Source organism: Buteo buteo, chromosome 5, assembly GCF_964188355.1.
Source record: "Buteo buteo chromosome 5, bButBut1.hap1.1, whole genome shotgun sequence".
Taxonomy (NCBI): Eukaryota; Metazoa; Chordata; class Aves; order Accipitriformes; family Accipitridae; genus Buteo; species Buteo buteo.
The window spans coordinates 46,048,842-46,075,969 of record NC_134175.1 but is presented as its reverse complement, the minus strand read 5'-3'; the positions used below and the strand labels follow the sequence as shown (position 1 = coordinate 46,075,969).

General features: G+C 41.4%; 1 protein-coding gene across 8 annotated transcripts in view; it reads left to right on the top strand.

Moving 5' to 3' along the window:
* The window catches only part of NCKAP5 (NCK associated protein 5), a 394,562-nt gene that overhangs the window by 167,139 nt on the left and 200,295 nt on the right, over positions 1 to 27,128 (top strand). For 7 of the 8 annotated variants that reach the window (XM_075028890.1, XM_075028892.1, XM_075028891.1 and 4 more), the window contains one exon: positions 4,605 to 4,668. The exons of the other annotated variant lie outside the window; for it this stretch is intronic. In XM_075028890.1, coding sequence (XP_074884991.1) covers positions 4,605 to 4,668 — 64 coding nt within the window. The remainder of the gene's footprint in view (positions 1 to 4,604; positions 4,669 to 27,128) is intronic. 8 annotated transcript variants of the gene reach the window in all.

The following is a 27,128-nucleotide window of genomic DNA, read 5'->3' as shown; positions in this document are numbered from 1 at the left end:
TTCTTCATTAAAACTAGAAAATTATTTTCCTTCATTAAAACTGTAAAATTATTATTTACCACTGAAAATGTATCCTGATTCTGTATGGCTGAGATCTTGGCAAATGGATATAATTCAGCACATTTTAAGGGAATCTTTATTTCAGAACTTTGTCCAGAAGCTATTTTGAGTAATACCTTTCTGTGTTAGATGGAGAAGCAAAGCCCTGTATCTGAGACCTTCTGAGTCTGAAGTTTCAAAATAAAAATGAAAATCTTACTCCAAATTTTGTGAAGCTGAAGTTTACTGCTAGAGTTTTTGGTTTTGTTGTATCGGTGTAAAATAGCAATATGAAGAAGGAGAACTAAGAAAAAGGGAGTCTTTCACGCATCCAGTGTAGATTTTATTGTGGTGTTTGATCTGAGGGTGTCTGTTACCAGATCAGGAACAGTATCAGCATTTGTTCAAAATTATGCGATAGGTGGGGACTTGTGATTGCATTGACTTACCTACCTTTATCCCCATGGATTGGGAGAAGTTCAAGTAGCAGAGTTTTGTAGTGAATTCCTGAGCTGTGTATGTTAGCTGTCACTGTCATATGATACAGGTTTTTTTGTCTGGTAGTTGAATGAGTCAAACTGATGGGAAGGGAGGTTGAAGGAGAAATTTGAGTTTAAGGAGAGTTCAGAATTTGCAGGATTATTTAGCACATTTATGTTTTTCTTGGACTAAATGGGCTTTCCTCAAACTGTTGTTTTTTAGAACAAGCTACTGCAATATCTCCTAGCGATATTGAGACTTGAAATGTATCTTTCTTCCATCCGCACAGTGACTACTTGTGTGCTTGGTTCCATCTGGAAAGGATATAATTGAATCCTTGTTTGGTTCCTTTAATTATCTCTTTGCAAAGTCCTTGGCTGGGAATTTTGCCACTTACAATGCAAATATTCAAACTTAAGAGCATAAACTGTGCTTTCAAAGAGCGTTTTTGTAAACCTTTTATCATTTGGTGGTGTTTCAAAAGCGAACATGAGAACTTCTCAATGAACATGTTTTAATTTTTTAAATCCTCAGAGAAGATTTTGTTTTCTTGCAGGTTGGCTGTAGTTGCTAATTAACTTTGTTAATTAATCATGCTATAGGGATGAAACATGGTTGATTAAAAATAAATAAAACCGTATAGCAACAAAGTAATGCTACTGATTTTTCCTATTTAAAAGCAGAGATTAAAAAAACAAGATTAACTTTGAAGCTGCGTGTCAAATGTTCTTTGCATTTGAAACATCTGAAAGGCTAAAGCAGCTAAAAGCTTATTATTTTTTGCAGCTCAGTCATAGTAAAATGCTTATTCAATTGTAACACCATGTTAAAAAATGGGAGCTGAGGATAGTCACTGAAGGTGCTGTCTTAATCAAAACTGCCTGAGATGTGGGTAGTAACCAACGGGTTTATTTGATCAGGCTTAGACGTGAAGGTCCTTGCTCTCTCTTGTCATGTATCTTACATCAAAACTTCTAACACTGCAAATTGGTGTTAAATGCTGTCGGCTCATAACAGGATTCTGACCGCTTCTCTCACCCATTATACCAGCATATGTTTGTATAGAGGTAGTGGGAAATGGCTCACTGCAGGCGATGGGCCAAGCGCATCAGAAATGAAGCTCCCTGGAATGATCTCAGGGATGACTGTGGTCCACAGGCACGCTCAGCCTCTGCCGTGCGTCCTGCCTAGATGAAGGTGACCGTCTGCGGAGGTCTGGCTGCGAGCGCACAGCTCCTTCACCTGGGGAGCGCAGGCAGGAGGGAGAAGACACGCTGGGACCTATTTGAAGTGGGAGCACAGGGTTTGCTTGCCTCAAAGTTGCCTTATTTTTAGACACGGTTGGAACAGATGGCTCTTCTGTATCCGCTATTGCAGATTTTTTCTTCTACATGGTAGTCGGGTTTCTTTATAATTTTCTGCTATTGAAAAGTGGTTCTGTTCCTAATAGCAGCAATGTTATAAACCCAGTATGAGAATGCCAGTCTTTGCTCTCCTTCACTGGGAAGATTGCTAAGGAAGCCCTTTCTGAACCTCAGCCAGGATCCTCACCCAGAGAGGGAAGACCTGGCGTCGTTAGGAGGAGCCCTCTTTGCAGATGGAGCTCAAATGGAATTTACTCTGATAAAATTGCAGGAGTCGAGAAATGTGGAACTGATTCCATGTTGGAGGTAACACAAAGAGAGGAAAGTAGGAGTACTCCTCATGTAGGAGGAATAACTAAATAAATCTCTCCAGACCACTAGCAGGAAGTGTACGGAGGAGTGGTTTGTGGGGGTTTTGTTTATTTTTTCCTGCTGTATCTTTTCTCATAAAATATCTCTAGGCATTTGTTTTGCAATTAAAAAGTCAAAACCCCCTCAAAGGGTACACTCGCTTTTTCCACTAAAACATATTAGGGCACTGAAGTGGTGCAAAAATGCAGCAGGCTATTTTTAATTTGCCTGTGATAGTATCCGAGCAAGGAAGAGGGAGGGTGGTATGTGTCTTTAGAAGCTGGTTTTAGGATACTTGCGTTAAGGCTATCAATGCTGTACTAATGCCGCTTCTCAACTTTCAGTAATTTTTTCACATGTGCAAAAGAGAATCTTGATATCATGCTGGAGTAACACAAATGCAACATCCACCGGGCTGTGGCTATATCATCTTTAGGTTTTGCCAATATTCAGTAGTTTCAACATTGTATATGTTTACAAATCACAATATTAGCAATGCCGGGTATTAATCTGATAACCGTGCTTGCAGGGTGCCACCAGCCGGCTGCGCAGGGAGTGTTGTGGGGGAACGTAACTGTTAGGGAGACTTAACTTAAATACCACGTCTTCTACTGAAATGGAGAGGGAGGACTGGTTTAGGCACCCAAGGATACGTCCAGCTATGGCTGAGTGACACGAGTGCTGTCATTCCTGCAGTAATTAGGCAGGCACACGCAGATCTTCCTTCCTCAGCAGAAATGGTTCCTGAGAAATGGTTTAAAGGCTACTTTTTTTGCAAGATCAGGAATAAAAAATTGTAGAGTGTTTAGCTTTTCATGATGGATGAGAGTGACCCAGTCAATGACGGGAGCAGTTATGGAGCCCAGGGAGACCATGGGCCACCAGGTCCTGCCTCAGCCCCGGCTGGGCACCTTTTACAGGTTTTTGGGGGGACGGGAGTTTCCAGCCCCTGCTCTTCTCTGCGGCGAGAATGCTGGGAGATGTGTCTCTGCATTTTCAAGACTTTGTATCTCACTGCGGTACACAGCGGGAAGGTTTTCTTTCCTGAACTCAAAACGTCCCAGGAAAGCTGCGCAGCGTGGCTGGAGCCCTTTGCGAGTGGCGCGAGGCTGGTCCTGCTGGCCCTCAAACCGCATAGCTGTGCTCTTACATTTACATCGTACTGAGTAGTCGCTGGGGCAAAGATTTTAAAAATCCTGGGTAGGTACCAGGATGCTGCACCAGGATGGTTCAGGTCTTTCTTTCTGATTAGACCAAGTAGAATTTCTGGGCAAAACATGAGTAAATGGAAAATTTCAAACTTGATAATGGATATATTGTGGTTCAAAAATCCTTTTGTTGGAAGTTTTCAAAGCTGATCATCTTTTGTAAATAATTTATTCATCTGCAAATTTATGTTTTGTTGTGTACTGATAAATTCTTCATGTGCTTATAAATTCCTTTGACGTTTCTGGAGGGTGCTTTTATTTCAAAAATAGATAGTCTTCCTTAAAAATAGCCTACTTGAAAAAATGTCTTTGTTTTTCTTAAAACCTTTTTAAATTACAGTAGGTTGCTTTAGTCCTACTTGTTCCATAAAGTATTTTCTGCTTTGCTAGGCTTCCACAGCAAATTCCTCGCTTCCCATATGCCTCCTGCAGTGGTTGGTTCCTGCACCACCTTCCACTGTCTAGGTTTTGCAGTTCACGTAGTTGGTATGTGCTATGTTCTCCCAGTTCATACACTGTGAAAATCTCTTTTTCTTTTCTACATATACTAAAACCCTACTTTCATTCCTTTCTTACAACTTTCCAGGTGAAAGTGTGTTGTGATCGCCAAATCCTTAATTAAGCAAACTAATTGTTGCTTGAGTTGAGCCAAACATTTGGGTAAGGATCTTATATTAAAAAAGGCTAATAAAAAAAAAAATCCGATAATTCAGTAGTTGCAAAATGCAGCACAGTATGTTTAGGAATAGAATAGATTTTTTAAATTTCATTTCTATGCATATATTTATTGATGATCTAACAGCCTTCTGGCTTGTGTTAATGTAGTGAGGAATAAAGCTGATGTGCAAGGCCATAGGAAAATAAATAACACAATCTGATTTGCACCGTCTGTTTCCATATCGCCAGCGTGATGAGCTACTTTGTTGTTTGAATGGAGCAAATGATATTGAATTCAGTTGATTTATTGACAGTTCTGTCAAACTGCCACAAGGTGAAACAATAATGCAGCCGCTAAATATTGCAGAGAAACATGGCGAGGAGAGCAGGGTCTGCCAGGAGGGTTACCCGAGCGATGTGCAGGAATGCCACCCCGATGGGGAAGCGGTGCGTTCTTTCTGCCAGTGAAAAATGAACTGCTATTCACACGCTTTTCTTTCCGTAGGGAGAAGCTGTCTGTGGCTCGGCTGCAGCGAGAAGTTGCACAAAGTAAGAGTGAAGGAGCAATGGTAAGCTGCGGCAACTCGCTGCTTTGTGATTCTTGTCTTACTACTTCAGGCCTTAGGTGCGTTTTGTCTTGCTGAAGGCGGTCACCACAGCATTAAGGCCGTCTTGGGCATAATTACGGGTTGCCGACGATGTGTTCATAAATCTGAGGAAACTCAAGGCTCTATTTTGGCTTCCTTGGAAGAGCTGCAGTAGAGAAAAGCTGTTTCCTTTTCCCTGCTGCTGATGCTTACTGGAATTAGAAGCAAGGCAAGCATGGAAAGGCAATTTCAGATCAAAATGGAGTAGATTTTCTTGCCTGTTAAATCTTACGGAACTGCAGAAAAATGGAAGAATACAAGCATGGAAGCTTAAAAGAAATCAATCTGATAATTTTGTAAATCTTGTAATGCTCCTTATATCTTCATTTTTCATGTAGCAATTTATGAGATTAGGCTTGTGAGCAAAAGTTGAAATGGCAGATTTTTGGTTAACTGCAAATCGCAATTTTTTAGAGTGCCTTATCTCTTCAAAACAATTTTCTTTAGGAGCCGACATATGCTGAGTGTGCTTAATTACTTAATATCTAAGGAACTCTTCCCATCTGTTAAGGAGTTTGTTTGTCCCTGTCTTCAGATAAATTGTCTTAGGCTTCCATGGGATAAAGCAGACCCATTCAAAAACCTTAAAACCCAAATCATTCCCCTTGAACATACTCATGAAACTGCTGCTGATTTGAGTGAATTGCACAGTTGGCTGTGAAAGAATTTGGTCCAAAATTTGTTCAGCTTAGCGGGGAGAAGCTGTAGAGGGTCTCTGGGGAGCAGACGCTCCATTAGCCGTGTGACTCAGGGTCCTTAAAATCCCACCTGCCTCCACTGAGTGCATTTTATAAATCATTATTAGTGATGAATACAATGAAGTGAGATTTGAAGGGACCTAAGTGACAGGTAGGAGAAACCAGCTCTGAATCTGTTGCTCTCTACCATGGCTACACGTGGCTCCAGCAGAGCTGGGGATGCCCTGTGGGGGGCTGTGCTGGAGCAGGGGCATCTGGGCTCTGAATGCCTTGTAGAGAAGGAGACAAGTAGGGTTTGCTCAGACAAATATTCCTGATTTGCCCCGAGTCTCTGCTGCACGCCCAGCTCGGCCGTGAGAGCTGCTGCCCTCTCCCATCCCAACACCGCTCCCGATGCGCCTGCCCTTGGGTCTGGAGCGTGGCTGGGTTGGCCCCAAGAAGACTGAGATGGGGTTTAAGCAGTTGGAAAGACTGACCACTGTGTGCATTGGGGCAGAAGTCCTGGAGGAACTGAGAAACAAACTTTATCAAGTTAAGCCGTAATCCACGAGCCAGTGAGTGAGATAAAACTCCTGCTGCCTCCAGGAGGAATTTTGCCTGAGGAAGAATGGCAAAGATCAGGCATTGGATTTGCAATTGCATTTTAGTTTTCAGTGTAAACAGTTTTCAAAATCTGGGAAGAGCCGTTTGCTCTATTTGAAATATTTCCTTTAATTTTTTTAAACTAGCTTTCCCTTGGAGGCAGAGAAATAATATAATATATGGAGTGTTAAATATACTTAGTGGAATAATTCAAGACTTTATGAAATGAGCAATGTTGATTAACCTTCTAGAGCTGGTAAGGCTTTTGTATATGCACCCACCTTGTAGCTTCATCTCGTGAGAGTCAACTCTTCTTGCGCCTTCTACTAAGGGTTTGTGGAATTAATCATGTAGTCTTGCTAACCAGAGGGTAATTTTATATGACTTGTTGAGAGGCCGAGTGCTGTAACCCATTAGGAGTTGATAGGTAGCTCTCCGGGGCACAATCTTCCCCCAAGGTAAACGCTAGGTAGTTTTTCCCTTCTTCCCTGAGGGGTAATTTCCACAATTACCCTGCAACTACGGCCGAGGATGGAGGACGAGTGCGCCTGTAGAGACAATTGCTTTGAAGCTGTTGACGTATTGGAAACCTCTTTGTGTCTCAGAGCTTAGAACTGGTGATTTTAATACAAAACACAGCAGTCATTAATTAACATTAATGAACTTGCTTGGCCGTGAGGGGTATGGGAGCAGTAAGGGCCCAGGAGATGGAGTATTTGAACACGGGGGAGGCCAGGGATAGAGTAACTTTGGTAGGCTGCTTTCTCGGGGCACGTGGCAAGGAGCTTGCAGCACACACACTGGTTTTGCAGCAAATACTTTACAAAGATTCACAGTGAAATTTCGGCGAGGGATTCTGAGCAAGCGAGCCTTTGGCAAACGACGAGGCTTCCTCTGGAGAAGTGCTGGCAGCCAGCAGTGTGCCCGCAGGGTACTGAATCCCATGTGCTGCCCTTTTTGGTGTGATGGACGTCCCCCCGCAGACAGCCCGGAGTCCTCGGGGGCTGGCGGCGAGGATGCCGGGCAGCAGTACCAGCCAGCCACAGGGCGCCCAAGGGGTTTTGCTGTGCTGTCACCGGCTGCCACTCGGGATAAAAGGGATGGCACCCCCCGCCCGTGGCAGGCCACAGCTTTATTTAATCACTAATTAGCTAATCGCCTTTACTTATTCCCATTTTCTTTTTTTGTTTGTTGTGCTAGCTAGATTGGCACAAAGGTTTTCAGTGAACCAGCTCCTCCATTTGGGAAGAGCACAGGTGACAGCACATGCCACCTCTAATGCCACCTTCAATGCCTCGCTCAGTCTCATGGAGAGCGTTTCTCATACCAGGCGTGAAGCGGGGAGAGCACGAGGAGTCGTGCTGCCGCACCGCTCCCCCGCGTCCCGGGGACTGTGCAAAGCATCACGCAAGCCTTTTGCGGGATGGCACCTCGTTTAATACCCACTAGGGTTTCTTGCTTCTTTTAAAAAAATAAATTCTATTTGGGTTTTGCAGTCACAGGTAGGGTAAGAGGTGACCACGTTACGTCAACCCACACTCGTTTTTAGGGCAGCTGGGAGCGTGTGCCCTGTCCCTGTGTGTGCTGCCCTGCCACCGGTGTGCCGGAGGGACGCGTGGTGCGGTGGGTCTGCCCTGTCCTCCCTGCTTCCCATTTGGCACCTATTTGAACACAATGGGGGAAGGCTGTTGATGCTCTTCCCTATTGCCTTCCCAGCACAAATCAAGGGGAGAATATGCTATGTAGGATTTGCTTCCCTGCGTGGTGGGTCATCAGTTAGCATTTGCTGTAACCTGCAACCAGCTGCTGCCTTTTTGCTTGTGGTCCCTGGAAGCGACGGGAGGGAAAGGCTCCTGGTGCTCAGGTTCGCCCAGTATCACAGGAACCGCTGCAGCGAGGTGGACACATACGTAAAAGCAGTAACGGCAAATAAATGCCAAGCGTGTGCTGTAGGAACTACTTACATTGTGGTGTCTTTGCTCAAAAAATGGGTTTGTACCTCTGTATAAATAACACATGATGAGTGCTGGTGAAATGCGTGTTTATGGGGAGACGTTTTTCTGAGGAGACTTCAGCTGAGGTTGAAGATCAGGCAGTATGTTCTGTATGCGATACCAGTGTGTCTGCCTCACAGCACTCCCTGTAAGAAATGTGGGTTTTAGTATCTCCCAGAGTTACATTTTTTCATGACCGATTTATTATTGGAAGTAGCTAATTACTGGAAAGTACTATAGAAGATTAAATGAAGATACTTCATTTCAAGATAAATGCTTATCACCAAAAATATGCAGATAACCTGTGCTATGTTTTTTCCATATAGTTGTATGGAAAATCTGGTACCTAATACAGGATTGAGTGAGCATGTATTTATAAATTACTTGAATTGGGAGAACTGAAAAAATTCAGACTGTGAATCCCTGACCATTGTTCAGGTTTCTTTATTTTATGAACCACCATCAGTAAATATTGATTATTCATTATCAAAATGCACAATTACTTACTGCCAATCCATCTGCTGAAAGTTTCAGCAGCACTGAGCCTAGATTGGCAGGTGGCTCTTCCTGTCGCTTATGGCCTTTAATTTCTTAATGTGCATGTTCGCAGTTTTCTTAGTCATGTTTCTTCTGACTCATCGAGGACATTTTACTTTTTTTATAAAGGAAAAGATTATCACTTCATATGTGTACAGTTCTTACAGCATTTGATGGAGACTGTGCAGGTGTCTGTGGTGACAGATTCCATTATTAAAATGAGCAGCTTTCAAAATAGATCACAAGTTTATTTCAAAACATAGTAAAGACTGAAAACTGCTTTAGTCACCGGTCTTTTTTTTTTTTTTTTTTTTTTTAAACTTTCATTCTGTGACTTTGGACCTTTAGGACACAGAACAAGACCAGTTGAAGTGTTCATTTTTGTGAAATTTTCTTAACAGTAAACAGTGCCAGGTTAGGAATAATAGGAGAAAAATGCTGCCACAGTTACATAGCAGAGTTCTCGTGGTAGCTTAAGTACTGTGTTAGCAGAAACTAGGTTAAGAACCTAAAATGAACCAAAAGTATACACAATTGGGTCATGTTTTAATGACTTTGATTCGTTTAATCATTACCCAGAAAAATGTTAATTTTTTTATTTACTCAATACCTTTATTTACATATATGTTACACAGTTTTGTTAGTTTGTACTTCTGCATCCGAGTCCTTTAATTCTACTCTATTTTCCATTAGTTCAGTGGCCTGTAACCTACACAAAAGAAATTGTACCACTCTGGCAATTTAGCTGTGAAGGTTAAAGTGGGATGATGCTGCCTTTTATATCTACATGGGTTTCACTTAGGGTGGGCCCTAGGCTCTGTTTTACCATGTGTCCTGCTGCGTCTTTAAGTGATGCAAAGTGATTATCATGGGCTCTTCCCGGTACCCGTCTATTCCACACCTGCACCCTTTTGTTAAAAACCCACCATGTTAAGTGAATGTGAGGTCCCCACTGAATAGGTTTCCACCCTCTGGTAATCCTTCTGCATTAGATTGATTTATGAATGTATCAGATTCTTTGTTAGCATGTAAACCACTAATTAATTTAAAGCTCTCTGTGGAAAAATTAAAGCCCTGGTTAAGGCTTTCAACAGGCTCAGATGGTGCTAATAATGGAAAAACAAGTTATATTAATGAGTTTTGATGCGATCAGCACAATTCTTGCTTTACAAACAGTTTTTGCTGTAAAACAGTAGCGACTGCAAGTTTTTAAATAAAGAGTGGAAGAAGTAAAAAGGAAAGGCAGAAAAAAATCGCAGTGTCAGTAAGATATCCCATTATTACAAGGAACTGAGTCACTTCTGCCTGTTACAACTTTCTTAAATGTAATGTGTTTAGATGCATGTAACAGCCTCTTAGAAAACCATGGGAAGTGCAAACCGGTCTTTTTCCCAGATTGAAACCGAACTTCTGAAGTAATCACCTTTGAAAAGATCTCTGCCTTTTCTCCTCATCACGCACTGGCAAACTGGAGCATTCACATGGAGACAGATGTGTTGAAGTGCAGAAAAGGTCTTGATTGAAATCGCATCAAAATCAGTAGAAAGTCTGACCATATTCTCTGCTTTTCCAAACTCCAGGGTGTTTTGTATGTAATTTCAGTTGTTGGCTTTTTTGCTCAAATTTAGACTTTTAACGTGGGTGCTGGTTTTTGGTTGAAAAGAGGGAGGAGATCAGACCCCGGCTTGACGATGCTTTGTTGAGCTGAGTGAAATTAAGTTGAAAATAGAAAGCCAAATCTCCATCTTTTTTTGTAGGAAGCTGAAAATGCACAGTTACAGGAGCAGCCCATGATTGTAAGAAATTGTGGTTTTTCCGCACATCTCCCCAGGAGCTGCATTTACCTCTCCTGGCTCTCAGCACTGCCAGGGCACTCAGTCTCGGGCCACCATCCTGGCTCCTATGGTCAGCACCACAGCTGATATTAATGCTGTCCCATCAATCAGCTAGCAGGGAGCTTTCTGAAAAGGAGCACGGTCAGCATGTTGAGAAGCCCAGCTCCTAACATCTGCACTACGTACCTTGTTTTTACAGAGGAGGGGGAATCCTGAGGTTGCTCTTGAGCTGGGGTCTTACAGATGGCAGCACAATGTATTGCCACTAGCACAGAGGTGCTTTCTGTCACCCGTGTGATGAATCTCTGCAATCGCCTCCAGCAGCTGGGAAGGCTGTTGTTGCAGAAGCACCCGGGTCATTCAAAAATAGATGATATTTAGTAATAAATGAAGTGTTAAAGATGAGATACAAAAGGCTAAATTGTCTTTTCCAACTTCTGGGTCCTTACGTCTATGCAAACATCTGTCTGTGCTTTAATTAGAAAGTAGCAGAGAGAGACGGGCAAAGTCACTGTTTTAAAATGTGTCGCTGACTGTTAAATATCGTAAACCGGAAAGAAGCAATCTGACCCTTGCGCTGTCTTTTCTGTGAAGCTCTGTATTTATACGCAGCTAGCCATGCTCTCTAGCTCCTTTTTCTTAGCAACTTAATCATACAGCCCTCACAGAAACTCATTGACATTAGTAGTGGTTAGCATCAATAACGATTATTGAAATTCCTTACAAGCCTAGTTTAATGCTCCTGGACCTCACTAATTGTTCATACTTCATTAGGCCAAATGTCCTCATTCACAACTTTGCAGTTTCGTCTTCAGTCGTTTTAAAATCAAACCTTGTGTCCTGAGTATTTTTTGTTGCTTCAAATTTGCAAATATGTAGGTATTTTCAGGTTTTGCAGTTTTAGGCTTTTATGAATCTAGAGATTCTTTATGACTTAAAATGATGACCTTTCAACAGTCATTTTCTAATGAAAAAAATAAACCTGATTGCTCACTCTTCCTGAAACAGAAGTACCACAAGCCCGATCGCTTCTGCTCGGCATCGTCTGCCTCTCAAAGCCTGTGTTACTCTTTCCTGGTTACTTAATTTCAGAGTCCGGTTTATTCACCAAATTCCACAATAAACTGCTAAAATCAATTTACTTTCATTCCATTGTTGTTGAAAGCGTAACAGAAATTGGGTGAGGGCGTCTGGGAAGGTGCTGGACGCTGCCCCGGCTGGTGGCTTCCCTGGCTCTGGCTTTCCACCAGGAGAGGGAGCTGCAGCCATTGGAAAGAACACCCACCTCCACAGCCCGGGTGGAAAACGAATGTGCGGCAACGCTGGAAGTGCAGACCTTCCTGGCTTCACTGGGGTTTAGGTTTTGTGGAGCTGGAAGGTGTTAGGCGCAGTGTTTGAAAACACACAGCACTTTGAAGGGGCTCTTGGTACTTGCCATTGCAAAGGCAGCGATACTCCGTCCTTGGGTTTGGTGTTTTCTTGCTCTGCTGGCCGAGGATGTTGTCGTAGGCACCGGCGCTGTAAAGACCGTTGCTATATCCGAAGGAGCAGAAATAAGTTTTGCCCCTCAGCTGGAACTCACCGAAGTGGTCTGTCTCTTCAACAGTTTCTGCAAGTATTTAGTCAACATAAAAAGGAGTCAAATAGAATTACATAAGAATCACTGAATGCAGAAAAAAAAATGCAGAAAAATGCATTTATATAAGGTCTGAAAGTAAAACAGAGGCAATCTGTAGAAAGTATGTCATATCAACTAAATTGCCCTCAAGTAGAAATTGCCATTTATACATTAGATAACAAAAGCAGGGGATGTTGAAGTACAGAAAGGGCACATGCAGTCTCATAACATCTATGGGTGTATGTAATATCAGAGTGGCAGTTGGCTTCAGCATGAAGCAAATCCCGCTTTTATGACTAGAAACAGATGTATCCCGCTCTAGGCAATACCTCACCGCCTAATAGGAGTGATGCTCCCATGCACTAATAATAGTGAATTGCAGCCATTTTCATATCAAAGGTTAAGCTCTGCAATCCTGAGCTCCTCCAGGCAATGGCAAGAGTAGACTTGAGGAAGCCACACGCTCGCTGGATTAATATTTTTGCAAGGATGACCTGAATAGAGCCACCAGTCTGCAGGCTGAAGAGGCAGAACATTTATGGTCTTTTTTTATCTAATGCAAGAAAGGGATCTTGGCTAGGACAGAATTAGTCACAACATCTGAGGCTCTGAAGAGGAAAGGTGAATGTATGCACTGGGCCAGCAATTTGAATATTTGCAAACTAGGAAGGTAAATTTATACAGATTAATAGTAGTGAAACTGCTGTGATATACTTGGTGTTGCAACCTTTTTCTTGAAGTAGCTGGGGAAATTAGCATATTACAAGTAAAAGAAATCACTAGATTTCTGGGAGGTTTTTTTGTGGCCACTAGTTAAACTGTTAGTGTAGAATTTGTAATATCAGCAACTGTAACTTCCATCTAAAAGGTCTGTTTGCAGTGTTAGTTCTGGAAACAGAGAAAAATCCATTAATTTATCTTAAGGCTATGTTCATACTTATTTTTTAAAAATAAACCTCTTTTCTAGTATTTTCAGGTTTTGTTCTAAAATCTTGTAGACTCACTTGTAAGACTAAATAAAACCTCGTCTTACTGGTTTGAGTCGGTTGATTCAAATCTGGTCACAATATCCATTGCAACAATTCCAGCCTTTTCCTGTTGTTTCCATATTTGTATCGCCTCTTCCAGGGGTTCTGTGGGGTGCATTAGTCACTCTTGTGGTGATTTGGGCTCATTACTGATTTCTCTTGTAAAGTGTAGCTAAAGCTGGGCAAAGAGGACGAGATGGTGCAGAAATACTGATTCCCCAAATTCGCCTCAGTCTAATCAAGCCAATCAGGGTAGGTGAGCATTTTCACTGCTGGACAGGGAGTACGGTCTTTAATTTCTTCATTGCTGTTGTCGTCCAAAGGTGAACTTAAATACCGCTCTAGTGATTTTTATTTTTTGTGATATGTGGCTCTAGTCCCTGCACAAACCAAGTTTTTTTTTGTCTGGGTCCAGAAGAATGACCTTTTTTCTCCGAATGGGACAGATAAAGGTTATCGGGAGGGAGAGAAAGTTTCTGTATAAGGAAGGACAAAATTTATGTACCAAGAGTATTGCTCAGTTATGCTGCTTCCATTAAATGCCCATTTATTGAAATGAATGCAGTGCTCTTGGAGCTTGTACCGTGAAGTCAGTGCTGACCCTTGGAACGAGTCAGCTCAAGCAGTGCTTTAGATTGCCTTGTGTTACAGAAAAACTCTTTACTGCAACAAGTATTGTTCAACTTCTAGCACAATGGAGCCCAGATCTATAACAGAAGCTCTGCGGCACTGAGATAGCATGATGAGGTACTGTTGTCTTGTCCAGTTCCCTTTGGGCAAAGACCAAACATATGTATACAGAAGATAGTCTGTTGGAAGTCAATGAAAGAGAGATGGCAGAAAATGGCAAAAACTGTTGGGCCGTTTCCAACCACAGAGCACTTTGCAGGTAGATATGAAAACTAGTCGCAGCTCATCTGTGCAAGATTTAAACTTGTGAATATTCTTTGTGCCATTAAGCCCCATTTGCTTTGTTGTTTTTTTCTTTTGGCAGAGCATAATCACCCTCTCTGCAGCTTCTGTTCAAGATTTAAAAGAAATACTAAAACATAGTAAGGATATAATGTCTTCCTATACTCAACTTACGCAGCTTGGTATAGATTCACATAGCTTGAGCTAGCAACTGTGATTCTTCCTTTCTTTCCCTCCCTACTCCAATCTCATCAGCTTTAATTCAGTTTTTGCTTTGTCAGGAAAAAAATTGCTTTTACATGCTTTCTGTTTGTTTTGGCTCTGTGTCCGTTGCATTGTGATAAGGCATCTTTTGATATTCTACTGGATCTTTCATAATGAAGATCTCATGACATAGTTTTCCAAGTCTGGAACTGGTGATCAGACTTGCTTGCATGTCCTGCGAGAGGAGACTGTCTAGACTGTGGGAATGACTGTGATGTTTGGACTGTGTTATTTCCATACCGCTTGGCATGGTGCACTCTGTAGTTATTCTGGTTACCAGTGAAAGTACCAGGCCTGATACAGGACCTTACCTGGCTGCGAAGTGGCTTTCCTTCATTCTCCAGACTGTAGTGATGAGTTGTGCTTTCTGCGCAGTACCCTGTTGTGTGACTTTAAATAGCCAGGTGCTTAAAACCACTCTCCAGTAAATTCATTAAGGGTCGTATTCTTTAACTTTGGTGTCCTACAAGGCCTGTTACTACCTTTGCCACCTAAATCCTTTATCATCTTGGAAAATATTTAATTTCTGATCTAAATTGCTCATTTGTAAAACAGGCTTCATTCTGACTCTTCTGCTGTTCATCTGCTTGCCTGTGTAGGTAGTGAACTCTTTGGGGAAAAGGCAGGGTCTTACTGGGCGTCTAAATAGCGCTGATTGCTGCCTGGAGCCTGGGGTGCTGATGTGCCATGAATAATCACAGCCCAGCGACTTGGGATGAATACCGAGAGCGGATTTGGCTCAGTATGTGCAGTCCACACGACTGTCATTTTGTAATTACATCTTTATGCTGCACATTTGTGATTGGCATCCATGGTGACACTGCTTATTTAGAAATGATTTTTGAGTGTCGGAGAAAAATTATTATCTCTTGGGAACATCCTGTTCCTGGTAGTATCTATTAAAAAGTGCCCTGCGGCAGTGACTGGCAGAGTTTTCCATTTAAGAAACTTTTTTCACGGCCGTCACTAGAGGAGCAGGTCAGAATTCCCAGGTGGTTGTCGGAAATCTTGTGTTACGTATGATTTTCCTGTGTCATTGATAATAAACCACCTCAGAAGGGAAATCTTCTGATGTAGGAGATACCATAGGAAAATAAATGCCTTAAATGAGAAGCTGAAAAATAATCTCATATGAAAATTAGACTTCGAGAGTTGTCAGCTGTGATAGCCTGAAGGCAGGTTTCCAGCAGTTGTATCTTCCATCAGTTGATAAGGGAAACCTGTTCACAAACTCAGAAGTGTAGGAGGCGGCGAGTGGAAGTTGAGGTGTGAAGAATGAGTGCAATCTAACGCATTTCAGGAGGAAGAGCTTTGGAAGGAACATAAACAGGTTGGCAGAAATATCCTTGTGAACCCCCAGGAAACAAGAATATCAGCTTCTGGAAATGTGTTTAATCGAACAGAGATGAGAAGGAGAAACTTTTCTTAGCTTTGTTCTTTTCATATAGCTACTGACTTACATCTGGATGCCAGGGCAGGAGCAGGACCAGCGATACTCAATGGGGTTCATCCCCCTAATCTCACGACAGCTGAAGAGTTGAACTAAACACTTGTGCACCCTGATTCCCACGAACCCAGCTCTGCTTGGCTTTGCTTGCATGGTCAGTGCATCTAGGGTGTTTCTTTTCAGTCCCATTTCGACAAAGATTGTTCATATTTCTCCTGTGTTGAATTTGATATCAAACTTGATGTCTCGAGTGAGTGAGGGGAAGTTGTTTGTTTTAGTAAGATATTACAGTAGTCCACAGGAGCACTGGTGAAGAGCAAATTTCCTGTTCTGCAGATGCACAGCAGAATTTCTTCTTGCCAAAGCTTAAAGGCTATATAATTACAAAGAGTTTGCTAACCCATTCTTCATACTCCTTGTACCTGGTGGACAGATAAATAGGTATGGCCGTGATCCAGAAAGTCTCTAAAGCATTGCCGAGCTGTCCTGGTCCAGGGCTGGGGGGGGTTTCACTCTCTTGCTTTTACAGAGCATCTGTCACTCTGAAAGATGAGGGAACTGTGTGCGGAAGTGATGTGAAACCTTGGTGTGCTGGCCAAAACATACCAAAAATTTAGAATGACTCTCCCGACTCCTGTTCTAGTGCTCTATGCGGTAGAGGATGCACATGGAAAGTCCTGAGTGTTAATTATGTGATTATGTGTTTTATTGTCCAGGAACAGAACTTCTGCTCAGCTTAATAGCTGCAACTACTTCTACTGGATTTTTTTCAACTAGTGCTAAAGGTGGAAGAGGCAGAAGAGAGGAGAGCTGCACTCCTTGGTGTTAGTAGTTAGTATTTTCTGTAGAAAAAGAAACATCTTTTCTTTTTTCTCTTCAAGAAAATCAAACTGACACTTGTAATTGTCAACACTTGCTGTTAAGTTGAAAAAACCCCCGATTTTTTTTTAGTCACGTCTTAAATGAGAAACGTGTATGTGAATATATGCAATTAATAGATTAGAATAAACTATGGTTAGATACAATGAAACAGTTACATCCTATGTAAAAAGATAAACATGGAAATGAAGACCAGAGAACTAAGTGTCAGAGTTTTTGATCTGCTGCAGAAGTGTATCTATCCTACCTGTTCTAGTAAGGAAAGGGGTCTAAAGGAGTAGAGTCTGGCTGGCACTTAGAGTTGAGCTGAATTTGGTCTCTGGAAACATGAACAGACATTCAAGTGAACCTATTACTGAAAAGTGATACTGCAAAATGGTATCAGGTGGAGACACAGTCTTTTAATTACTCCAGTTTTTAATTAAAAACAGCATGCAAACTTGTTATTTTATTTTTTCAAGTTTTCCCAGGTACCAGACTTGCAAACTCAGTCTGGCCCCTGAAAGTCAAGTCAGTTCTGCATGTGTGCGTCGTCAGCACTAATGAAGATTTTGCAGTGGCAGCTCTGTTAAAAATACCATTGAACATGCGCCAGCCAACAAAAAACCCCACTGCATTTCCCTATTGCCTATAGCAGTGCCTGCAGTGCTAAAGGAGTGAATATGAAAAAGAGGTACATTTGTCAGAAAACTAAAGCGATAGGACTCTGGAATACATGTAAGGAACAGCTGAGTAAATAAGGTATCTTTTTTTGCAGTTACTTACCGACCATAAATGGACTCTGCAAGTGAACGCAGAAAAATTGTAATAAGATCTGACATGTTCATGAGCAATGCTGTAAAGTGCCTGGGAAGAAGAAATGCTGTATGGAAAGGTAGCTAGCAGCAAAGTAGTGATGCCGGAGGTGTTGGAGTGTGTCAGCTGAGAAAGGCAAATAGAAGTGTGTGCGTGAAAACTAAAACACTGGCATATGCCAGATCTGTGGGGGTCTGGTGGCACTGCAAACCATTCTGAGTCACTTCTAGCAACTGGCATGGTTAAGTTCTACTTCTCCCATCCTCCCCATTTTTCTTTAGCCTTGCATCTATTTCAGTTAACTTCTTGATATCCTATTTATTAGCATGAAATACAAATACATTCATGAGAAGTCCAGGAAGTGAAGAAACCCTAACTCTCCCCAGCATCAGGGCAAGAAACACATGCTACTCCTAGCTTGTGAGTAAATCACAGAGCTCCCTGGAGCAACGAAGTGCAGTTCCACTGGCCAATCTGTTAAAGCCAAATAAAACTCTCAGAAGTGTGGGTTTTTTTCTAATGCTTATCCTATGTGTATCCTGCTGCCTAACTCCTATCTCACTAATACAGATCCAAGCGGGAAATGCTTGATTCAGCCACATGCCCATTTGTTCCGTGAGCATTCAGTCCTTTAGAAAAGAAACCATTTATATCATCTAAAGAACATGTTGGTCAGTTACAGAGGAGAAAACCCATTCGCTTTGCGTGCACGCACACAGGCATTGCAGATAAGCAAGAGTCATTTAGGATGTCACCGACTCCCTGCTGGGGGCCACTGTCACCGCAGCAGAGCGGGTGGGGGTTATGCGAGTGCTCCATCTTCTGCTTCATTGCACAGCCCGCCAGGTTACTTCAAAGCACGTCTGGTGGTGGTGGGTTCAGTTAAACCAGCTGCCTTGTACCCCATCCTGAGCCTCAAGCAATTCTCTGCTGACTTGAAAGGTTGGTGACCTCCAGCTAGTGATCGGGAGTGATCAGAGCGGGATCTTCTACCATTATGGCTGGATCTAGAAGAAACCTGGTGGCTAGGCACTCCTTGTTACTTCTGCTCTGAGACTGTGTCCCTTCATCGCTCACTTTAGAAAGCATAGGAATAAATACTGGAGATACTGTATTGCTTCATATGAATTCCATAGGTTAAAATCAATACCAGGTATGAACAGTGCAGCTTGAGTGCTGTGTCACCTTTCATTGTCTTTTTACCTGTTACTTGTCTTCTACCCTTTCTACAGACTATGCTTTATTTCTATTGGGGCAGTATTCCACTGTAGCGAGTCCGCTTAAATGGATAGGCATCAATGTTTCAGAAATCAAAGTCCAGCATGACTATAAATTCATGGCTTCTTTCTCCCCACTCTTTCTAGACTTTATAGCCATTTGCAAGTATGCCAAAAATACTGTTTTGCAGTAATGTTTACATAGTGGCTTATCAAAATACTGTTACTTGGTGAAAAGGCACTTGAATAAATCTTCTGAGTCTGAACTGACCACTGGCTGCCGTAGTTCATGGGATTAGCTTTTATAGATGCTCCAAACAATGCAGACAACATCTGAAAACTGCCTGCCTTTTAAAACCCCCTTTGAAAATTTTTCTCAAACTTTGAAAGAGTATGAGCTGTGGGACTACACTGGTTTACAGAGCTCAAGGAATCTCTTTCCTCTTCAAGTCTATAGCTAAGCTGGAATTTCATCCAAACTGACAGCAAATATCTATTACTTAACTATAAAACAAAACAATGCCCTATCAAAAATCAATCTTAGCAAGCAGAAATGTGGAAACCACCCTAAATCATATGGCCTAGAGCTCATCTCATGCATCTAAACAGTATACAGTTGTTTTGAAAGCGTTGCTGTAGGTCACAAAAAGTCCAAAGAACATGTCATGCACCTGAGAGAACTTCAGGCAAATCTTCTGGCCCGCACTGCAAGACTTCTCTTCTGATCCAAGGTGGAGTTTCTGATTACTAAACATAGGCAGTATCCCATGTGCTAAGGCACTTTCTTGAACCTGGATCCTTTTCTAAATCGCGTGGGTTCATTTATTCCTAATCTTTGTTGTGTGAGTGGGGAGTTCAGGCCCATGGCCTGCTTATTTAAATAAATCTAATAGAGAGTGACTGAGAGATTTGCAGTCCATCATCAGTAGAGCATTCAACTCTATGGATGTAGTTCTTCAAGTGTGTGAAGTCTTTAGATGTATAAATGCAGCCTATAACTGTGTTAATGTTTTGGTGTCACTTTTATTTATTCAAAGATATAATTTTGTTCTGATGAAAAACTGAAATTGCAAAACCTCAGTTGTATTTTGTGACCGCGAGCTTTTGTTTTGCCAGACAATCTTACCTTCTGTGTTTCATACATTGCTACATTGATAGCCCTTTAGGAAGCGTTCAAGAATTGCAGATCTGAGAGAAAATTGTAGGTGAATCAAATAATTGACACTTTGCTGGTCCAGGTGGGTTGACTCTTGCAAGTTGTTGTCTACACACACTCTTTTGTGCTGTTTTATGGTTCCAACGCCATTATTATAAATTTCCTTGAATCAAACAAGTGGGAAACATAAACTGACACAGGCTGGGGATTTTTGCTTGTATGCAACTGAATTCATAAAGGTTCATTGTAAACAAGTTACATTGGTTATAAACTTTGTTTCTAATAAGAAAAGTTTGTATATACCTGCTGTAAAAAACAAACACCTGTATGCTTGGTTATACATCTTAATATAATGTGAGTGACCTTACAAAAAAACATGTAGCAAAGGGCTTGTAATCATAATTAGCCATTATGATCTAAGATGTTTCAGGGGAAAAAAAAATTACATATTAGTTATTAATTCCACTGTTTCTCATTTTGCTATTGATAGAGGTTTTTTCCTCATGCTTCTGAATACTAGGTATTCATACAAATTATGTCTGTCAATATTGTTTACAAGTTTTTATTTGATCTTGAAAAACATTTCATTATGTTTAATTTAGAGAAATGAGATTTCTTTAATTACTGTCTGTAGAAGCTATTAGCAGCTCAATTACATTTGCAAATTCATTTTTAAAAAGCGTTATCGTTTTAAGATTAATACTTAAAAAAAAAAAATCTATGATGTGACTATGTGGGACTTTCAAGTTCACTGAGAGTATTCTTTCTACACCACTCCCCCCTATAAGGAAATAATGTCTAAAATGGAAAAATTAATTATGCTAAGAACTGAAGCTCAATACAAGTCTTTGAAATTGGGCTGTCAATTGTGAATTTGAATGAATGGCAATTGTTTCATTAGGCAGACAGGATTATCAAAATACGTATTGCTTGCCTTCATTCAAGATTGAAAATACAATACAGAGATGACCTTTAAGAAGTTGAGGGGATGACAGCTACTGGGGATGCAGATGTTTCATCTGCAGAAAGCATGCCGGCACATACATTGCTGTCGTGGCTTGTGTATAACTACTGTGTCTATAGGTGTGTCTCCAGGAAAGGTGCTAAAAGAGATCCACATAGTTGACTTCAGTTTATAAGTTTCTGGAAGACTATGAGTGGGATTTAGGGTTATTTAATTTTTTTTAAAGGTGACTCCAATTTTGTGTGGCCTGTCATAGCGTGTTTCACAGAATTAAAGAGCTGTTGGGCAGTAAGAGCTCCCTTTCAGAGGGCTGGCCATACACCATAGCTGTTGAAAGCGATGGGCAGACAGTGCTTCTAGCGATGTAGCTCTGTGCAGAAAGGTTTTATGAATTATTTAATTATTTTTTTCTGTAAAATAAATGTTGTCACAACTCCAACTATATATACAGTACTGCTCGTGTAATAGCCTGCCTAATTCAGATTAATTGTAGGCTTGCAATGATAAAGGAGCTTCAGCACAGCAGTTATTCTGTCGTACAGATGCAATTAAAACCATATCAGTGCAGTATAAATAATGCTAAATTAAGTTGCTGTCCTGCCACATGGTGGCAATTTTGAGCTAGTGCACAATGAAAGCTAGCATCTTATTTTATTCAGGAGTAACTACACCAAGAAAGAGTTTCTAATTTACTTGAATTGCTCTGGAGCAGCGTTATCAACCAAGAATATAAAGTGTGTAAACTACTGTCACTAAAATATCACTAATAATAATAAACCTTTCCCATCTTGCTGTTCATCTTAGCGCCAAGCAAAGCTTGAAGTTTGCATCTGGTAGTCATGGGATACATGTGCTATTCTGATACGAGGCCAAAGAGAGAGATGTATTAGCATATTAAAATTTCATAGTGGAAAACAAATTATTTGCTTCAAATTATTTACTTTAACTGTTTTCAAGGCAGTTTTAGAAAATGCTAATATAAATTCTTTAGTGTCAGTTAGATTTTCCTGGTTTATTCGGGCAGCCTGTCATTTTGGGAGCAGAATCCTGTTCTTAAGATCCATCATTTTTTCTTACTGGAATGAAAAAGCGAGAAGATACCAGCCTAAAATTAGGATACTGCTTTTTATACTATTTATATCTTGCTGTTGCAGAGCTTTAGCAGGAATAAGTTTAGGAAAAATGATTACATCATAAAATAATTGGGGAAAAAAGTTGAGGCCTAATATAAATCAAGAACATTTCTTCTTTAGCCTCTGTAGTACAAATCTGTATCAGGTGAAAGGGTAATTCATTTTGATTACAAAGCAGCCACACAACTTCACCCTTAACTTTCTTACTTTGAAGAGATGTGGAAATAAAGCTACCTCTCCCTCCATGAACCCTCCAAGTGCTTAAGTTATTACTGTTTATACCTTAATGCTTCACTGTGCTTTAAAAACACCTATAACTTCATCCCTGGGAAAGCTTTGAGTGTTTAAGGGTATTTGTCAGTATTCCCAGTATAGCTGGAAACAGTAACAGGGGGACAAAGGCATATTAACTGCCACTGTCAGAAAGCTCTGGTTTCAATAGCTGGCTAATTTAATAAAGTCTTGTTACAGTAAAATGATTCAGCTGTAAGCAGCCTGTAAAAATTGTAATAAGCACGATAAGCAATGCGCTTCTTTTTTCCCCACTCTTTGGGGTAGTGTTTTTTCATGCTGTCAAAGTCCACTACAAGGAACGCTGCAATGTGCTGCAAAGTTGTTTGTCAGTGCCTCGGTTTATTTTTGCAGAGAAGTATTGATTACAGAATGAGAAACATTTGGTTTAACAGCGATCGATGAGGAGCAAACAAAGGACACTCTGAAGTTTGACTCATTTTAATTTGAACGAAAATACAATACCTGGTGCAATTTATGATGAAATAAAAAATGATATCTGCTCTCTGTTCTTGTAATCACATTTCTTTTCTGTCATCTGTGAGTGAAATAAGTTTAGACAGACAGCGGGCTGTAGTCTCCTGTGCTGGATTTGGGACCAGGTTGCACAGGGGGTGTTGGGACGGAGGACTCCTGCTTCATGTGGGAGCCCCAGGCTTTGCAGGAGGGTGACAAGCAGGTCCATCTGCCTGTGGAGGTCACCACAGCAAAGAGATTTCACCCACCTTCTGTGTAAGACAGATGAGGGTGAACCACCTCAGACTCCTTGACCTGGTTATTTTGCAGGACCCAAACACAAGCTCTCACAAAATATCTGTAACATAGACTTCCCTTTATCCAACAGCTTGGGCCATGAGCGGCTGGGGCTCAGGTATACTCTGTGGCACTTGAACAAATGCCATTTGATCACCATGCATTATGTTGGGGGAATTAAATATTCATTGCATTGGAAAAAATGAGTTACTTCGTTAAAGTAACCAACTGGGAGACCAAGTTGCAAATTCCAGTTTCTATTTCAATTAATATTTCATAATTAATTATTGAAAAATGGAACTGTTTCACCATCCCTCTCTCATCCCTTATACCAGGCTGTTCTGTGTCTCCTGCCTGCAGCAGTCTTTCAAAAGTGGTGTACGAGGGTGATAAAATAGTTGTTTTGAGTACTTTGAATGTGCATATTTATTCATAACAGTCTTGGGCGTTGACTTGCTAGAAAAACTGATTTTAATATGCTTCTAGTAGTTGCTATTTGTTTGCTTAATTCTGTCATAGTTGCTGTCTGCTTTTGTGGTGGTGGTGGTGGTGTCTACTTTTGTGGCCAGTTGATTCTCTCTGGCTTGTAGGATGTTGTGTTACAGACCAGGCTATGATTCTATTAAATTATGACTTTTATGTTGAGGTATCAGATGCATATCATCAGAAAATGCATTAAAACTTACATGAATACTCATTTTAGGTTAGCAATGACTTAATGGAACTTCAAACTGTAAACAAAAAAAATCGTATTCTATTCTTCCCCTCATTTAAATTCCTTGCAAAGTATCTGTTTGAAATCAATATTAATTACACAGAAATTGTGACCCTCTTTAGCAAATGCTTTAAAATAGTTGTTAAAAAATTAATGTGAATGTTATTAGCCTGATTTTGAGCAACGTTAGGCCTGTGTTAAATATTCTCATGTAGACTTTTTTTGACAAAATAGTGCTCTCATGTTAGCATAATTAGTAGTACCATAGTAAAACCCTTTTTACGATGCACTGAGGAAGCAAAGAATGAATTCAAGAATACAGAAGAATCTTATTTCTATTTAAACAGTAGCCCTTTTCACTACTTAAAAGGTAATCTTAAAGATGAGATTACATTTGTGCCCCTTTTAAGACATTTGTGATATTTGAACTAATCAGTCCAGTTATACCTAGCTGTTCTTAAGAATTACTTTTCCTAAGACTCAAGTGTAAGCTAAACAGAAAAAGGAGGGACCTGTTCCTATGTAGATGTCGGACTGACTCCCTTATGAATAGCAACACCCTGTATTGTATGCATGGTGTGTGTGTACTGAATCTCTTTAATTTTTCACTTGCAGTTACCTGTAGTTTTAAATCTTGATGCACAGCTACATTTTTGTTTAACATGTAGATAATATTATTGATGGAAGGAGTAGTATGATTTTTATCTGAAAAATAAAATAAAAGATTAAAAATAAAATACTCTGGTGTGATGGCTTGACCTTGGCCAGCTGCCAGGTGCTCACTCAGCCACTCTCACTCCCGCTCCTCAACAGGACTGGGAGAGAAAATAAGATGAAAAAACTCATGCGTCAAGATAAAAGACGTGGAGATCGCTTACCATGTACCCTCACAGGCAAAGCGAACTCGGCTTGGGGAAGATTAATTTAATTTCTTGCCTATTAAAATAGGTTTGGATAATGAAAAAAAAGACAAATTTAAAACAACACTTTACAAAGTGCAGTTTGGGGAGTTTGATTCCCCACCTTCCCTCGCTGAGCGGCACAGGGGGATGGGGATGCAGGCTGAAGTCAGTCCGTGACAGTCCCTCTCTGCCGGACCTTCCCCAGCTCCAGCGTGGGCTGTCCGGAGGCAGCAGTCCTTCAGGGAATGTGCCCCATGGTCCCTCCGTGGGCGGCAGGGAAACACCCGCCCCAGCACCACGAGCGCCTCCTCCCGCTCCTCCTCCCCAGACCCGGGCACTCGCTGGGCTGTTTCTCACACTTTTTTCCTCACTCCTCACTGCCTCCGTGGCGTTTTGCCCTTTCTGAAGGGCCACCTGCATTGCTGACGGGCTCAGCTGTGCCCTGTAGTGGCACCATGGCACAGCCGGCCGGAACCGGCCGGAACCGGCTGGAACCGGCTGGAACCAGCTGTGTCTGGCACCGGGCAGCCCCAGCCTCTCCTCACAGAGGAGCTCCCGCAGCCCTCCGCTGCCAACACCCAGGCACAGACACACAGTACATCTGATCCAGTGACATTAAGAAAAAGTAAGATTATTGTGGTGGCACGTTACGGAGGGGCAGGGGAAAATAGTTTTAGGTGGAGAGGCAAGGGGGAATGAGCTGTCAACGAAGCAGTTTTAACATGGGAGGGCACAGGATCATCAGCACCGAGGAGGGGAGAGAAGCAGGTCCAGCAAAAAGGGTGGGGGATGAGACTTGAGGGGTTTGGAATAAGAAATCTGCTTGAGTTAGTCAAATGCTTGACCCTCGTGGAGAGAAGTCCCTGAGTACTTCTCTGAGAAGGTATTGCCACAGAGTTGGTCCCGTCATTCAAAGGAGACATCTGCTGATTTTATTGGCAATGACAGGTAAAGGAGTTAAACTGCAAGTCCCTGACTTGGAAGGCTTGAGTGGGTCTATGTCTAAATTTAAAGTTGACAGTGAAATAGCCCAGACAGGAAAAAGAGGTAAGAAGGCAGCCTTTCTGTACAAAACCTTAAGGTGCTACACGTTCACTTTGCCTGCTAGGTGTCAAACTCTGGTCAGAAGTGAAGGGCCCATTACGTATCTCCTGGCCCTGCAGCACCATGCACTGCCATCTGCCTCCCGTGGCTGCTGCCCACCATGTACGCTTTCATCTTTTGTCATTTCTATGTTTTCCGCTGGCTGTCGCAGCATCAGGGGTCACTCAAGAGAGGAGACTTTTGCAGTTCAGTAGAACATGAAAGAACCAGGTGCTGACATTTGCGACACATCCCAAGGGAATTAAAGGAGACATAAACAGCTGAGCACATCTTAGGAGACACTCATCACATGGCTGCACTGGTCAGTCCTTAGACCGAGAGCACGGCTATTAACCAGTAACTCTGAAAATAAGTGTTGTCTCTTGGTCTCTTCATGGAGTGCTGAGGAGCGATTCAGATTTTTTTTGTCAAATACATCTGCTATTTTCAGTCTAGCCATAAATAGTTTTCATGCTTTTTGTTTTGATCATGAATATCTCAAATTGGATTCCTTCCTTAACTTTGAGAAGATGAGTTAATGTGTGGTACATGTCCCTGACTGGATGAGAAAAGAAACATTTTGACACGAACATTTCTACAGCTACACAAAAAGGAACTTGTTGAAGTGCAAACGCTAGCTCACGAGCATAATGAGCAGCTAGTGAAACTTGATTGCTGAAATGTTCATGAAAAAGTAATTGCAAACAGTATTTGTTCAAATGTTAAAATATTCCAGTACTTGCACAAAAGTATTGCTGGAGTTTGCTAACCCTGCCTTTCACTCTAGTTTGTTCACATAAAATTTTTGCATATTTGGAAAGTTACCAGAAATTTGACAGGGTGATGTGATGAAAGTCAGGCTATCTGGAGAGGCTGAAAAAGGGAAGCAAGAGTGAAGTAAGGGTTATGCTTCTAAGAGGAGAAGGTTATAGCTGTGCTGCAGAAGGCAAGGAGAGGAAGTAGGGGAAAATACTTTGAGCAGAGCTCATGGAGAGAAGAAGCTGCAATTGAAAGAGGAATTGGCAAGTGGGAACACATACAACTTAATTGGAAGATGGCAGTGATTTTCCTGGTGTTAAAACATACTGATGCATTTCATATGATACTCTCTTGTTTTATTTAACCTTTTCTTCATATGGCATGCTAGTTGTATCCCTTTCCAGTAAGCTTATATTCACTATAAAACCTTGAACCATTCCTGGCTAGTTCATTTGCTTTCACACATCTTTATTTTGCACAGGAATAAAGTGAGGTTAGCACAGAGGAGCTTATAAAGGAGTTTATGACAATGCAAAATTTCTGGAGAATTCAGGGATATGTTACCTGCTTCCAGGAGACAAAAAAACAGAAAAAACACAAAACAAAACAAAACAAACAAACAAAAAAATCTGTTTAATCCTGGCCTTTCTGTACTTAGGGTCACTTGTCTCTTCTGACACTTCATTATGGCTTTTCTGGGTTTGAAGAAAAATGTAGTTCTCTTTTCTTGTAGATAAGATCACTACTGCTGGGAGCTACTTTCTGTGTGTAGTATACATGAGTGCTTTGTGTCCTGGAGACCGAAAACTTTCCAAGTGTG